This window comes from Notechis scutatus, chromosome 4 (genome assembly GCF_049901735.1).
Source record: "Notechis scutatus isolate UNSWTSFEM ecotype Mainland chromosome 4, rNotScu1.2, whole genome shotgun sequence".
Taxonomy (NCBI): Eukaryota; Metazoa; Chordata; class Lepidosauria; order Squamata; family Elapidae; genus Notechis; species Notechis scutatus.
The window spans coordinates 73,636,861-73,653,466 of NC_142012.1; the positions used below are offsets into that span (position 1 = coordinate 73,636,861).

At 44.8% G+C, this 16,606-nt stretch overlaps 1 protein-coding gene across 3 annotated transcripts in view; it reads right to left on the reverse strand.

The window, feature by feature from the left end:
• CABCOCO1 (ciliary associated calcium binding coiled-coil 1) overlaps positions 1-4,965 on the reverse strand; it is a 36,294-nt gene extending 31,329 nt beyond the window's left edge. The window contains exons 1-3 of one of the 3 annotated variants that reach the window (XM_026674176.2): positions 4,856-4,965; positions 3,554-3,657; positions 2,420-2,589 (exon numbers count right to left, since the gene is read on the reverse strand). In XM_026674176.2, coding sequence (XP_026529961.1) covers positions 2,420-2,589; positions 3,554-3,657; positions 4,856-4,918 — 337 coding nt within the window. In that variant the 5' untranslated portion in view covers positions 4,919-4,965. The remainder of the gene's footprint in view (positions 1-2,419; positions 2,590-3,553; positions 3,658-4,855) is intronic. The other 2 variants (XM_087963765.1, XM_087963766.1) reach the window with 2 other exon arrangements.
• Between the last annotated feature and the right edge of the window lie 11,641 nt (positions 4,966-16,606).

The following is a 16,606-nucleotide window of genomic DNA, read 5'->3' on the forward strand; positions in this document are numbered from 1 at the left end:
ATTAGTGTTATAGCAAAGGAAATCTCCCGTTTGATGCTGGGTCCAGGTAAGAATGCCCCCAAAAACTCCCCCAGCCCAACCAAAGATCAAGTCAGTGACCAATCAGGATTACAGATGTGACCATGTGACATGAGCTACATCTTCCATGAGGTATTAACTACATTTCCCATGAAGCATTCCCTTAAGGGGGTAGCTCTCATTCCTAAACTAACTATATACTGTCTAAGCAGCACACACATATTGAAGAAAAGGCTTTGCACACGTAACACACGCATAAAGTGATAGAGGAGGGTATGGCTTATCTGGGAAATGCTCCCAAGCACGCTGGTGTTCTGATCAAGGGCTTCCTGAGATAGTAACAATCACAACAGCTGGGACATTCCTATGATTACCCCCAAGTCTGTGTTTCCCCCGACTGAGGCTCCGAGGAGGAAATCAGCTCCTGAGAAAAGGAGGAGCAGATCTGGGCAAAGCTGGAACCAGGAGAGGGTTATTTTCTGGAGAAAACTGGAGAGGCTGTGCTGGCCAAGGGGTGTAAGACTTGCCCTGCCTCTGAACTAACTGCCGGTCTGCTAAGCTCTGCATTTCCTCCCTGGTGGACTCAGCATGAGAGTTCCACTGAAACCATGCAGGGCCCTAGAAGTCAAAACGTTACTGGACTCAAAACAGTTTCCATTGAACCACCATTTGTCTGGGTTGATCTGAGTGTCCTTGCACTAGGGAGGGGGATGGACTGGAGAACTTCCAAGACCTCTTCCAACTCCTAAGATTCTACGATGGGGACAAGTCTACACAGGGGACATTTAATCTTTGACTGCACATCCTTCCCGAGAATTTCATAGAACTTCTCAGTCCTTGGTATCTCCACAGGTGGATGCTCTGGAGGCCGAATGTTCTCACGATAGTCAATCTGCTGTGGTGGCCCAGTTGGAGGGCCAGGAAGGCAGGCTTTGGTGGCAAAGGGCCTGAAAGGAGCCTCTTTCCTCCTGCGCCCATCGGAAAGTTCTCCTCCCTACAGGCTGTGGGGTGAAGGCCTGCCCTGGACCACCTCCAAGTAGGTCGGGAGATGTTAGATCTAACGCAGCAGCCTGACCTCAGCCAAGAGTCCAGAAGCCAATTTTTAATTGCTTGGATTTGTCCATTCAGTTTACATGGATATATACAATGGCGATGTAAGATGATGTTTTAGTAAATCAATTTTAAAGTAAATTCTCAGGATAGAAAGCAGATGTGCACAACCAGAGATGCTCAAGTTCTTTCCTCTAATGGGCACACAGTGATCTTCTTTGAATCTTAAGCGTTTCAGCATCTACCAAAAGATATTTTAATCCCTCCTGGTTGGTCAGATAGATTAGAAGATGCAACGCGATAGAGCCACAACCCCCTTTCCCTGCTGGCTGTTGCAGATGCTCTGACACTTTCCATTACATTGCAGATAAGGCTGAGATTCCTATATCAACAAAGTTATACAAATGTCACTTTTAAAATATAGCTAACGTAGACTGTAATATAGCCCTTTTTGAAAAAACACACACCAAATTTTCCATCCATGGTTCCAGATGGGCTTTTCTGCAAAAGATAAACACTCCAAATAAACCCTGAAATGCTTTTCAGTTCCAGTGCCAAAGTCCCTTCTCACAAATTTCTTCCTAGGTTAGACAACTCTTTCTTCTAAAAAGAAAGATTGTTTTCCCCATCAAGCGATGCCAAGCTGCCTTTGTCGAAAGGCTTGGCTGATTCTCGTCCTGCAATTCTGGCTTTGTTTTTGCTCGAATCCCAGGAGAGAAATCAACACGCCTGGCATTTGCCAAGCATGAGTGCAAACAGAGCACTTGCTGATGGGTAGGTATTGCTCTCCTGGGCAGGCGAGGGTGTCCAGGGAGGGTGTTCCATGGCTTCAGAAGCTGCATGGCTCTGTTAAGAATCTCTATCTGTTTGAGTCTGAAATATACTTGGTGTAGATGTGAGCAACTTCTGAGGACTCAAAAGGCTCCTATTTAAACCCCTCATTTCCCAGGAGGGGGCAATGGTGGAAGCTGGCTTTGAGGACAGGCCTATTTATTTATTTAGTGTGGTTGCAGACCACTCCCATTGTTACAAATACAAAAAGGGGAGGCGGGTGGGAACTTCTGCCACGCACCCCCATGACAGGGAAAAATCACATGGAGCCCAAGAGCCACAATCTATTTCTAGAGTTTGTTGCCATAAACAGCTTTGAAGTGTTTTGGCATAGAAAATGGTGTACAAATGCAAGGAATAAATAAACATATTATCCGTTCAATAACAGCAACTAGTGAATTCAGGGTAAAATCACAATTTTGTGGGGACCAGGGACATTCCCAAATAATGGCCCCTAATATTCTTATATACAGTAATCCAGTGGAGAATGGGTACACTCACAGGATGCGGCTGAACTTACTCTCCAGATTATCCAGCAATAAATTGAGAAGAGTCAGGAATCCTCCAATCTGCACAGATGAGAACTCTAATCCTTTGGCCCACCAAAATCCAGAGACATAATAATCCAGTAATGCAGCTTCTGTCAAAGATGTCAATCGATGCTTCAGATTCAGAAACTCTTCCAAACTCCTGTAGTTGAAAAATATCAGAACACAAAAGTACACCTGTCTGTGTAATTGTGCCAATTTACTTTCAATGGGGCAAATTTTGCAAACCCAGGAATGAGCACAAATCGATGGGTCTCCAAAATCTTGGACCAAAACCAGTGTCAGAAACTTTACCATTTAAGTTTAAGTTGCTTCTGGAGGACCATATCTCCCCACATGGATTTTCTGACTTACATACTGATAGGAACGTGACATTTTTTGAAAATATTTTAATACCGCAGCTAGGCAGAGTCAATGTCTAAAACTAAATCTGCACTGTATTTGTACTAAAAACTAAATATTTTAAAAAAACGATACTAATGACATTCACAGCTTATGGATTAGAGAACTTGAGCATCTGATAAATGGTCGCAAGTCTTAAAAATGTAAAATTTGTTTCACTGGATTTAAAATTAAAACTGATTCACATTTTATTATGAGTTAACTGACCAAGAAAATATTTGGAAGATTAGACGGTGCAAATAAAAGAGGCCTTGTTTGCATTGCTCCTCCTGAGCATCATTTAGATCAGCGGTCTCCAACCTTGGCAACTTTAAGCCTGCAGAACTTCAACTCCCAGAATTCTGGGAGTTGAAGTCTTCCAGGCTTAAAGTTGCCAAGGTTGGAGACCCCTGATTTAGATGGGATCACATGATGGTCTCCTCTCAAGACCCCCAACCACGACCTGGGCCTCTGAGACTGACTTGGAAACCGCTGGGGAGGGCCACAATCTGTGGCATGTTGAGGAATGTGACTTTGTCCCTGGAGTGAAGAATGACACCCACAGAAGCTCCATTTCTCTTTAAAAGGGAAGAACACCCCCCCCCAAGAGCCCAAGTCACAGGGCTCCCCTGACACACAGACACACTCCCTCTGCAAACCAACTGCCTGCTGTCTTGACAGAGGATGGCAAGGGCAAACTCTGTCGATGTCCCAATCAAACTTACTTCTCAACTCCTGCGATATCCTGTTCCAGCATAATGCTGATCTCAGCAAGCGATAGAAATTTCCAAGCCATTTCTTCTTCATCTCTATTAATTCTGTCATCATCCTACAGAGCAAAACAATGAATTACAGAACAATAGCACCCACACATAAGCAGTACATTCAACCACAAGGATTTTTTTAAAAATTAGTGCATAAAGAAAAACAATGGCAACTGTCCACACCAATTTAGCTGATTTACAACAGGATCAGGAACAGACAGATAATAGCAGAATTAATTGGCCTTGCATTTAACAAATGGTTTTTTTTTTTAAAGACAATTTTCAATGCAGCAAAGCAGAAATTCTTATTTTTGCTAGGTCACCACTGGCCCGTGAGCAAATTTGAAACACACCCTGCAGGCCTCGGATAGACCTTTGGCAAAAGCTGTTGTTCCTCCTGCAATCAGCAAATGGGGATGGAAAGGGGTACCTGGAAAAAACGACAAAAAGGCCCCAAATTACAAAAAAGGCAAGCATTCCGTTATTGTAGTTTTGGTATCATTTTTGGTCACTTTTAGGAAAATTCTATCCATGCCTCTCAATATATGAGAATCAAAACAGGGATGTGGTTTTGCAGCAGGAATTTGTTTGTTTGTGTTTGTTCACTGATTTATTTATCAATCAACCAATTCATCCCTCCATCCCTCCTCTCCCACCCAAATCTGTGGGCAGCCCACCTGGCCAAAGGACATGGGGCCAAGGCCCAGGGCAGCCACGGGAAGACCAGACCGACCGCCCTCAAAAAGGCCACGGAAGACATGAAGTGGAAGGGGGGCAGGGGCCTCTATGCCCTTTTAGGCCACTCCACAATGCCAGCCTCGCAGGAGCCTATCGTTGCCACACTGCAAGGCTGCTGCTCAAGTCCAACCAGACCCGGATCCCTTGTGCAGCTGCTGCCATTTCTCCTGCCCTCCCTCCCCCACCCCAAGTGGCGAATCCAGCCCTTCCTCCTCCTCCTCCTCCTCCTCCTCCCAGCCCTTGGAGAAATTCGAGGGAGAAGCGCCTGTCCCCGAGAAGGTCCCCCCGCAGGACCCTCGATGCTCTCATCGAGTCCCCGGGAACTCGACACCAAACTCCACTCGGGGACCAAACGGCGACCCCGCCAGCAACACCCCCTCAACCCAACCCGGCGCTTTGGCGGGAGGCCTTGCGGGAACCTCCCCGGGCGAGGAGAGCGGCGGCTCTGGCCGGCTGCCTTCGAGCCCCGGGACCTTGCGGCGCCGTCCCCTCATCCGGAGGCTGCCCGGGAAGCGGGGCTTGTACCTGCAGCATTGACACCACGCTTCCCCGTTCTCGGTCCGCCGCCGCTGCTGCCCTGGTCGCCATGTCGCCGCTCGGTTGCCAGGCAACCGGGCCACGCGGCCGGCGCCGGGTCCGCCTCGCCACCCCCTTGCAGACCGGACAGGCGGACTAGGGCCAAGCGAGAGGTGGGTGGATAAGTGTCCGGGGCCCGGGGCTCTCTTAGTATCCCTGGCGGGTAGGGAGGGCCAGCTCTGCCTTCTCTCTCTCTCCTTAAGGGTCCCGAGCCTCTTTTGCAACCCCCCCCCCACTCCCGTTTGTGGGCTCTGCCACCTCCGTGTGCAAGGCGTCCCGACCCTCAGAAGCTCCAGCCTGGTGCAAAACGTGGCAGCTCACAGATTTGGCGGGTACATCCTGATACACTCAAGTGCTCCCAGAGCTGCGTGGGACGGTGGTTGGCACCCTTTAAAGCAGGGGTCTCCAACCTTGGCAGCTTTAAGACTTGTGGACTTCAACTCCCAGAATTCCTCAGCCAGCTTAAAGTTGCCAGAGTTGGAGACCCCTGATCCAGAGAGAGAAACAACCTAAGAACATTACGAAGAGAATATGACCCAAGCGACCAAGCCCTTCCGACACGTTTGCCTTCCTGAAGAAGACAGTCTACAGTCCTCATCTTCGTAGTCTATCCAGTTCATCTCATGGTCTTCTAAATTCGATATTAGGTGACACCAGGAAGCCTCTTTGTCATCTGAGGATGAACAGGGCAGCTTCAAACTCAAGGGGGCCCCCTACACTCCCCCCACCCCCCAAAAATCACCCTCTCCCAGCATAGGCCAGTGGCAGACAAAAGAGCATCAGGCTGAATTCGGCACTGCTGGCCTTCCCTGAACCCCATTTCCTCAAGTAGACAAGAGAGGAGAGATTTGCTGCTCTAAAAGTCAAAACACACTTAATGAGAGCTTAAAACTCCTCAGTCACTTCTCCTCCTCCTCTTCCTCCTCCTCACATTCCTAAGCATTCCCATTGACTTATGTTTTGATGATCCAACCAGTCAAAAACCACCTAGGATTAGCAAACCACAAATATTTAACTCTGAAAAAGCATTTCTTTTAAGAGTTCTGCTTAACAGTTATCATTCGTATCATATATTGATCTTTTACGGAAATATAAAAAACATATTTTGATAAAGCTTCAGAGATCTATAGATCTAAACGTTATTTGATAGCAGTGGTGGGATGCTACCGGTGTAACAACCTTTAAGGTCCTACCTGGATCCAGAGCAGGTTATCTGAAAGGCCATCTTCTCCCAACTTCAAGGTCTGGAGGAAGAAACTCCAGATCCCATCTATACACCTGACGGGACCCTGAAGTCAGCATTTGCGACCGCTGGTCAACCCGCTTACATGGAAGGAGGGCAGGTGGTGATGGTAGGCTTGGACTTTCGGGGACACCTGCTTCTCATGTGTCTTCTTTTTTGTACGGCTTTGATACTGCATTAGGTTGAATTGATGGGTGGGTAATCCTCTATGACTTTGAGGGAGGGGGGCTTTTGATAGGCAATATTGCTGGTGGTTAGCTGTGTGGATGAGGATCAGAAATCAAGTCAAAGTGAAATAAATAAACCAGTAACGGCTTTGCCGAAAGCCTCCCAGAAGAACGGGCCATGTTCGGGAGCTGCAGAAGGAATGCTGAGCATGTTAGAAAACTCCCCAGCAATCCCATTTAATTCTCCCCATTTTTCTTCCGTCTCACAGCGGACTGTGTCTCTAGCTTAAAATAGCCTCTTTAATTGACAATAATAGATGCCTGTTTAGCAGAGGAGGAAATAACCGCCCCGATGCCGCCATCCGCTGTAAAGTGTTGCAGGAAATTCATATTTTTGTAGACATTTGCAAGGCTTTGGCTTTAGCATCTAACAACCGAGCAAAAGGCTGCAGTTGATTCTGCCAGGCAGCGCCCTCAGCACCCAGACAGCAAAAGGGGCGGAGGTTTGAAATTGGGCCTGTGGAGGGGCTGTTAGAGGGTCTGAGAAGCCTGAGCCTTGTAGAGGAAGAGGAGACCCCACCCTCCAAGTATAAAAGTTGAGCTTTGGATTTAATGCAAAAAACACCTAGAAGAGAGGTGGGACCGGAGGGCCAAAGGAAGAAGGCGAAGGAAACTGCAACCCAGGGAAACTTTTCATAGACTCTTTGGATTGGAACAGGTGTGTCATTTTTTAATGGGGTGAAAATTAATTTTTGCAATATTTTTTAGTGAGGGGCTTCTAAAAATATGTGCTTTTACACCAAGAATTCAAATCTGCTGTTATTTTTTGCAACTGCACGTTTAGCTTGGAATGGTAAATCTGCGACTGATCATATATCCTGCAAATACTGTTAACTTTATCTTGTCAAAATTACAACCTGTGCTACATAAATTAAAAATTTTTTTATGCATGAATCTTATCTAGCCAAGCAAAAAAAAATAATCCATGCGGTCATAAACTAACACCAGAAAGTAATTATCTGAGTTACAAGGACCATTCAAGCAAGTTTCATCAAGTCTTGTTTTGATTCGTTCTTTGACATCAGCCGCCGACTTGCTTCTTGGCCTCTGATATGACCTTTCTCATGTGTCTACCCTCTGCTTGCTGCCTCTGCGACCTGTTTCACACATCTCTCTATTGATCAGTGACTGGGCCACTGTGGTACTTCAATCAATCAGAACAGAGCTGGAAGGGACCTTGGAGGTCTTCTAGTCCAGCCCCCTGCCCAAGCAGGAGACCCTATACCATTTCAGAGAAGTGATTATCCAGTCTCTACTTAAAAACCTCCAGTGATGGAGCACCCACAACTTCTGAAGGCAAGCTGTTCCACTTGCATTGGTTCATCAGTGAATTTCCTTATTTCCACTGCAGTCAGTTTGCAGTCAAAGGTGGCTCATAGACACCTCCTGACCAGTCAATCAGCTCCAGCAGAGTGGATGCTCTGGCGTGAGCTCTACCCAGTGCATGGCACCACCTTCACAGACAGTATTAACATTTGTAGAGTCTCCTCCTTAAAGGCCTTCAAGCTTTTGTCAATGCCTTTCTTCTTTGTGAAATAGGCCAGATTATCTGCCATCACTTGAGCAGTTTTTCCTGTTTCTGAGGCTTTCTCTAGACTGAAATGATAAAAGATATCTTCTACCCAGTTCCACTGCACACAGTAATGTTCTTCTTTGATGGTACTGGGGAATTACCAGTGTGAATTGTTCGCTGGGGAATTGCTGGTCTGGAAAACTATGATATGTATGCAGTTATTTACCAAGCGCATCTAAATCATATTAAAGTAACCAAAATATCTTTACAATCCCCAAGGGCATGTCACAGCTTTTGAGCACGCCTAATGTTTGGAAATGGAAAGTTGAAAAATTAGAGTCCCCACAACCCTCTTATAAACACTTTTAAGAGGAAGATCTAAAAATAAAAGGCAAGAATGGTAGAAAACAAGCAAGGCCCCCATATCTTTACCCTACACATCTCTTGAGAAAGTGAGCAGATGAGGTCTGAGCAAGTGAGGCAGCTTTGATTTGAGTGGATGTGGAGAACTTTAATTTCTGTGGCTTTGCAGCTTCCCTGCAGCCAGATGGGTCCTGGCCAGGGGCATATTGCAGAAGCCTCTTTCCATGTTTGCAGAAGCTTTCTGGGACCCCAGCAGCTGGAGGAAGCTAGCCAAGGATGAGACATTGGAGAGCATTCAGAAGCATCAGCTGGTGCTGTGTTCAGGGGCAGGAGACATCCTGCTTTGCAAAGCCCAAAAGCTTCCAAGGCATTAAATATGGAGTATTTGGAATAAATTCATTGGGAAGTTCAGTTTTAGAATCAATTCTCGGTTCAAGGAATCCATAAGACTGATTGAAATAAAATAAAATAAATGGAAAGCAAGCAAACAACTGGGTTGCAAAAATGCAATTACTGCGAAAACAGTCCCATTTGCCTGATTGAAAGTGCTGTCATGCTGTTATTAAAATATCTTTTGATGGATTGTAAATGGTGCAGATAGTTCATAAAGGAGCACAACAGATTTGTCTTAAGGGGGGAAAAAGGGCTTCATTTTAAAGATGGAAGCAATTGTTTTGATCAGGTGTTGATTGAAATCACTTGTACCAAACAACACATGTTCCTCCTTTTGAAACAGGCGTCTGGATGGGATCTGATTTAGTGCATTTTAGCCATGAGATCCAATTCATCTCTGGGCCAAGAAGACAGGCTAATTGAGATATCCCATAGATATTTTTGAATGCATTATTTTGCTAGCAAAGAAGCTAGTATGTGACAAAAATACTTATTAAAGTTTTGTCAGGAAGGATTTGCATGGAAAGATTTGGAAATATTGTCAGCACAATGTTTGCCCAGAAGGAATCGGATGGGAGACCCAATATATATGTAGGTGGATTGACCAAGTCAACATTATTTTTCTTGTTGCTCATCTTCTATTAAGGCTGATGTCTATTTCCACTGCTCACCAGTTCCATCTTTCTGGAGCTTTGTAGGGCTCCTTTTGCAGGAATTTTCTTGAAATGAGTGTGAAATTGGCTGACAATAAGCACTTTCTTCAAAAACGGTTCTCAATCAGATGCCTGACCTGGCTCCAAAACTGGAGATCCAACTGAGAAAGAGGCTTCCCACTGCCACCTCTGCCTTGACAGAAGCCACTGTAGGGCCCAGCCATTGTTTTCAGTTCAGGCCCTCCAAGAGGCATCCTTTCCTCTTTTTAAGGGAGCTCTTTGAAGCTGTCGAGAGAAACCCGTAGTTGGAACTGATGCTAAGCTGACTGATCGGATGGGATTCTAGCAAAGCTAATACCGCAGCGACGGTAACCCAACTGGACTCATCTAGAGGAAAATATCTCTGCTATTGTAATCTTTCCAGGCCATTAGGCCGCATAATGCAAACCTACCCATTTCTTGAGAAGTGTTAGTCGTTTTAAAAAAGGTTCTTCTGCCGTCTCGGCTGAGAATGAGAAACTCCTTGGTTTTCCCATGCAGCCTTCTACATCAGACCCGGGTGAAATGATTGATCTAAAATATAAACAGGAAACTGCTCAGTCATGACGAGTTATTTCCTAGAGGGATATTTTTCTAGCTCATTTTCTATTTTGTGAGTGTAATTCGATAGCAGCATTTTGTAGCCTATCTCCTATAATGGAATATATCATTAGTTTTACAGCGAGATGTGTTGATTCTCACTGGATCTATGTGGCATCATTCTAATGAGTTTTTAATAGCAAGCATGAAAAAGAGGCAACTTTCTCAGATCAATAATATGATTCAAGCTCCACACTGTAAATGATTAAAATATTAGCAGGAGCTTCTTGCTTTGCAGGTTAAGTTCCCCTCCCACTCTGCCTCTTCCTTGCAGATCCGTCTTGTCCTTTTGCATTTTAGCCAGAGAATTGGGTGATGCAGATCCAACATTTTTCTCTTATGTTACCAAGCAAGCCTGTGGGAGATATTTATGCACCTTATTGGGGAGGAGGGCAGTATTTTTTAATTTATATGTTTGTTAGTTTGTCAAACATGTACAAGATAACCAATATAGGTATGAACATAAATAAGAACAAAGGAAGTAAATACAGATAAATGGGGACAGTAAGACAGGGATGGTAGGCACGCTGGTGCGCTTATGCACGCCCCCTTTAAGCACCTCTTAGGAATGGGGTGAGGTCCACAGTAGACAGTTTGAGGTTGAAGCTGTGAGGGGCTGAGGCTGTAAAAACGGGTACGGCGTTCCAGGTGTTGACCACTCTGTTGCTGAAGTCATATTTTCTGCAATTGAGTTTGGAGCGGTTTACCTTGAGTTTGGAGCAGTTGTTTGCCCGTGTGTTACTGTGATTGAAGCTGAAGAAGTCATTGGCAGGCAAGATGTTATAGCAGACAATTTTATGCTTAGATCGGACTGCAGGTGGCACAATTCCAGATTGTCCTGGCCCAAAATTTCAAGCCTAGAGGCATAGGGACTTCTATTGTGAGTGGAGGAGTGGAGAACTTTTCTCGAGAAATACCTCTGAACCTGCTCAGTTCAGAGGGGGTATTCAGCAGGTTATGACCAGTTCTGGAGAACAGGTAGCAGAAATTTTGAGTTGTTCGGAATACCACCTCTGATTGGCCTCACCCCCCCTTCTATTCTCTGCCTCCCATTGAGTCCCAGTTGATCGGCTGGTCTTCTTTTTTTACCCTGCACAGGAGAACAGAGCTGGAAAGCAGGTTAGTGGGGTTGGGAGGGAATGGGGATTTTGCAGTATATCCTTCCCCTGCCACGCTCACCAAGCCACGCCCAGCAAGCCATGCCACGCCCATAGAACTGGTAGTAAAAAAAATTTGAATCCCACCACTGGCTCAATTGTGTTAATGTCCGATATACAGTGCGGATGGATTCCAGGTGGAATTGCAGAGACCAAGAGCCTGGGAAAGTTTTTGTTTTTCTGTCAGATTCTCAGAGTGCTTGAGACCTTCCTTGGTGGCATTTTGTGCTGGCCACCATTGCTGCAGTGGCGCCTCTCCTTCTCTCTGCCTTTGCAATTGGGAAAGACCCCAATGGAAGCGTTCCCTAAGCCAAGGCCTTGGCGGAACCACTTGAAGGAGGAGAGGAGAGGGAGAAGGGGGATGGCCTCAGGCCCCACTTGGTGCCACCCAGGAGAATTTCATGGAAACTTTCCGTAATTTGAAGGAGAACCGAGAGGGAAGATGGCTGAGGGAGAACATTTGGTCTCCCAGCTCTCCAGCTCAGATCTGGGCAGGAGCTGAATTTGGGAAGAACAATGGAGATTTCATCAACATTGCAAATCCAGGACAATCCGTAGAAAATTACCAACTCACCTTGCATGACATTTAAAATATTTAGAGTGAACCCCAGCATTTCTCCTTCCACAAGCAGTTTCATTCTCTTCTGCTTTATTTTATAGGCTTTAGTTGGTTTCTGCTCTCTTGCTTAACTTGAGGAGACCTTTTAAAGCAGTGATCGCCAACCAGTGGGCCGGAGAGAAAATTTTGGTGGTCTGCAGAGAAATGTCACCCCCAAAGCAATTAATCCAGGCTGCACGGGAACACAAGGCTGTGCTGCCCACATGGCCTGTGGGAACTTGCATTGCAAACAACACAAGGTAGTGAGGGGAGGGGGAAAAGGGCAGGGGGGGGGGAAACTCACCTCACTCGCCCCCACCTGCCTTGCCTGGCCACCAAATTGCTTCTTTCCGCTTCTTTCTTCTGTTGCTTTTGGCTGCATGCAAGGAAAGCAGCAAATGTCTTTCTTTCTCTCCCCCAAACTCTGCCAGAAATGAGTCTTTGGGACCCTGCAAGGCCTCCTGCTCCAAGAGGCTGCACCGGCAAAGACTCATTCCTGGCGGAGTTTGAGGGAGAGAAAGAAAGACTTCTGCTGCTTCTGCTGCTTTCCTTGCATGAAGCCAAAAGTCAGTCTCTCTCTCTCTCTCTCTCTCTCTCTCTCTCTCTCCCCCACCCCTGAGAACGGAGCTGGAGATGGTATCCTGTGATCCCAAATAAAGAATGATCGATCGGTAGGAAAATGGGGTGGGGAATTTTCGTGCAGACTTTTTTGGGGATTTTCCCAGGGTCTCTGGTCCACAGGATTTAATATTATGAGTTTGGTGGTCCCTGAGGTCCAAAAGGTTGTCGACCCCTGTTTTAAAGATCATTAGTGTGAACTTTAGTGCAAACCTTAGTCTATTGTTGTGAGCCACCTGGACTCCCTTAAGATGGGCAGTCGTATAATAAATAAATGTGAGATTAAAAAGAAATATTTTTAGAAAAACAGAAGAATACTTTAAATTAAGAAATAATGACATGTACCTCCATCCTCTAAATTCAAGGAGGGAAGGAAGGAAAGAAAGAAAGATAGAAAGGAGGGGGGGGAGGGAGAAAGGAAGGAAATCCTCAGCTTCCTTTTCCAGTGTATAAAACAGGAATAGTAATGGCTGGCAGTCTGTGTATGTTGCAGAATGGTTTGCAAGTATTAATCATCCTGCGTCTTTTGGAATCGGCTGAATCCAAGTCATTTATAGAAGAAATTCAACCCACCCATCACAATTATGTGAGTGAGTCCAAAACAATTTCTGAGAAGATACTTAAAATTCATGCTTGCTTCAGCAATTGCAGGATATTTAAAACACGGAAATGGGAGACTATGCAAAAGTAGAAAAAATAGGGTTTAATTACAAAGAGTGTTTCCTACAAATGAGGCAAGATATTAAAACTATTATTTAAAGACCTCTGTCCTGAAATAATGTGTTGCATTAAGCATTGTACAGTAACCCAACAAAGCTAATAAACTGCAAATTGCAATTGATTTGAATGGATTTTTTTTGCAGCCGCTGTGATTAAAAATAATACTGCCCCAGCTATAAGAAGCATCTATCATCATGAATCATAAGTGCGATTCAACAGTCAATGAATGCTAAAGAATTAAAGTGAAATATTTATGCCCATCTAAACTTCTGAAGGAGAACCAGGCACTTGCTTTTTGAAGAGCAACCAAATGCTGAGGATTCATTTTTCTTGCCAATTACCTGCTTCTTGTAGGGTGTTTTTTTTTTTAATGGATTCTGGATCCGACACCAACTTCAGTGCAATATAATTTCCAGCTGAATATATAATGCGCCTCGATTTTTCTACCGGCACTTTATCATGCCGATTTAACAGCAACACAGGAAAATATAGTGACACCCGGCACTTAGGTCAGCGGCACTGCTGTAAATCTGTTCCGAAACATTATATAGGACCTGTAAAAATAAATATTGTGTACTTTAAAAAGTATTGCGCCCGTCTATTTTGTGTGTCCTAGTAAGATTCCATTAAAGTGTTCAAAAAAAAAAAAAAAAAGCATAGTCTAAACAGAATTTGTGTTCAGCACGATGGCTCGGGGCCTAAAACCTTGAAGCCTAAAAGGCAATTGGCTTCTGAGTGGCAAGAAAGACTCACCTCGCAAAGGAGAGGGGAGGACCAGGTTTCCTAGAACTTTGCTGGCTGAGGAGCTCTGGGAGTTGATGTCTTAAAGTTGCTAAGGTTGGAGACCCCTGTCCTAGAAGATGGCAGGAGGGGCTGCCTCCAGAAAGGCTCTGGGGTCACTTCCCCTCAATCAGGCCCGGAGAAGGTCTTGGAATTCGCCTTCTTCCTGAGAGAAGAGCAAGGTGGGGGAGGGAGGGTGCCCTGAGAATCAAGGCCTGGAGGAGAAGGCCCCATGCACGCAGTGAAGAGATGCCCATCTCTTGGGGTGAGCTTCAGGCCCACTTGATTTCATGAATGGATAAAGATATTCTACACATGGTTTGGATGCATATTTTGTCTCTCAGAATGGAAAGCTCCCGATATGAAATGGAAATACAGTTGGATCCTCCAGGGGCTTCCCTTAGTTCCACTTGTTTGGGTTCAGACAAGAAATCTTGCCCCCACAAAGACAACTTTGGAAATGGCTGTTTTTCTTTGTCACTTCACCCACATAGGACTACCCTTGACTAGAGAAAGACAAGAAGCAAATGTTTTGTTTTTTCACTGTCTTAAGTTTTGATTTTTTTTTTCTTTTTGTAAAAGACCAATTGCCATTTTCCACAACAAAATATTTTTGTGGTTGATAGAAATTGGCAGGCGTAAGTCCATTTACATCACCCAGTTCATTGGGGCTGTTCATTCAATTCAATCAGAATAATTAGTTGAATTCAGAAGATCAGTTCGGTTTGTTCAGTCATTCAGTTTGAAGGAGCTAAATTAGTCAGATGTGATTTGGTCCAGTTTGGATGCAAACATAGTTGTCCACAACAGGGGTATCCGAATTAATCTGTATCGAATTGATTTGGAGACACCTGGTTTGATTCAATCAACGGAACTGAATCTTTGCTTCAGGTCAAAAACTCAGGTTAATTTGGAGTTGATCCAATTGCCCTCAGACTGATTCCTGAACCAAATATTCACACTGGTCTTCCCTGTTCCTTAGTCTTTGGCTCTTCCTGGTGAGTTTCCAGTGCCTGCTGAGACCTCCCCTCCAATTATTCACAGGCTGGGAAAGACCCCATCATTCTTTGCCTAAGCCCTGTTCACTTCTGCAGATGCAACCCCAGCTGGATTCAGAAAGGAGATCACATCCCTCAGCCCCATTAAAGGGCCCTGGGATCCTATCAGTCAGGGACGCCAATAAAGCAGGTTTCCTCTATGTAAAGCAAGGGGATCTTTGCATACAGATTTATTGCGTGGCTAAACTTGGAAGCAGCAAAGTAGCTTTTTAATTATTCCAGATATGACTTCCAAGGCATGATTAACATTATTGTTGTACAATATTTTATCTCCTGCCAAAAATTGCATTCAGATATCATTGGTAAAATGGTAATTATGCATCTGGATATTGCTGAAACTGATAAAGTTGTAAGATAGAGTGTGTGGAAGGAATTGCTTAGATGGGACGCTGGGGAGATTGTCCATTTATTATGTACTAGGATATTCAGTATAATCCTATAACTCCAGAAGGGTATTTTTCTGTAAATGTATTATAATAATACAAATATTTTTCTCATTAAATGAAGTGGTTGTCTTAAGTGCAAATCACGGCTGTAAAATTGAACAAGCAGCTCCCCTCAAGTGGAAAAAGAACCCCCAACAGCAATTGTAAGGGAATTTTAAAAATGTCAACTTTAATAGTTACATTATATTTCATGGCTTCTTTGCTGTGGGATTGTATCCTGAAGTGAAGAATAAAACTGCTAGCTTGGACTGTTGTAATTAACTACTGTATATCTCACCACATGATTTCTCCTGCGGACAAATAAATTTTTTTTTTTTGAAAAAGGTGCATTTGGGGAGGAAAAAAAGGGGCACTCCGGAGAACACAACGGGATTTTCCAAAGCACTTCAGACAAGCACTTCCACTGTTGTGCTGGTACGCAGATCACACCAACCAATTTAATGTGTGTCTCCGTGATGGACACCCAGTGGAACCTACAAGCCAAAGCGGAGAGTTTTCAGAAAATAATGCAGGGCAGGAAAAACTGAGATGTTAAAAATGCTTAGTGCAACCACTCAAGTTCTAGTAGAACACGCAAGCATGAAAAAATAGCTTGATGACCTCCTTTTGTCTCCGTGTCTCTATCTTCATGTACAGAACTAGGAAAGTCCATCAAAAATATATATATAGTTACATTGCAACGGTTGACTTTTTCATTTTCTGTGCCAGCTGGAAACTCAGGTTTAGAGAATGATGTGTCGGAGTGCGGTTTCCAGTCCTGCTTCCCAGTGTTAGCTCACCTAAAATGGTCACCTGAGGTAACAAATGCAAGGAAGCTGACAACAGCAGCTGTTCGTTCTTCAAATGCCAGCCTGTGTGACCTTCTTCTCCATTCTGTATATTAGACAGGTGCCCCAGGGGCCAGGGGTAGAAACTAATAGACGTTCCCAGGTCCAAGTTAGATGTGCCCACAGAAAGTCCTTGAGGAATTGTGGCCCTCAACTGATGGAGCCACAACTCTCCTTCCCGCATTAATTATTACCTTTATTGTCAGAGTTCAACATGTGTACAGTGAGATTGACTGAGTGGAACTCTGGGAGTTGATGTCCACAAGTCTTAAAGTTGCTAAGGTTGGAGACCCCTGTCCTAGAAGATGGCAGGAGGGGCTGCCTCCAGAAAGGCTCTGGGGTCACTTCCCCTCAATCAGGCCCGGAGAAGGTCTTGGAATTCGCCTTCTTCCTGAGAGAAGAGCAAGGTGAAGAAGGGAGGGTGCCCTGAGAATCAAGGCCTGGAGGAGAAGGCCCCATGCACGC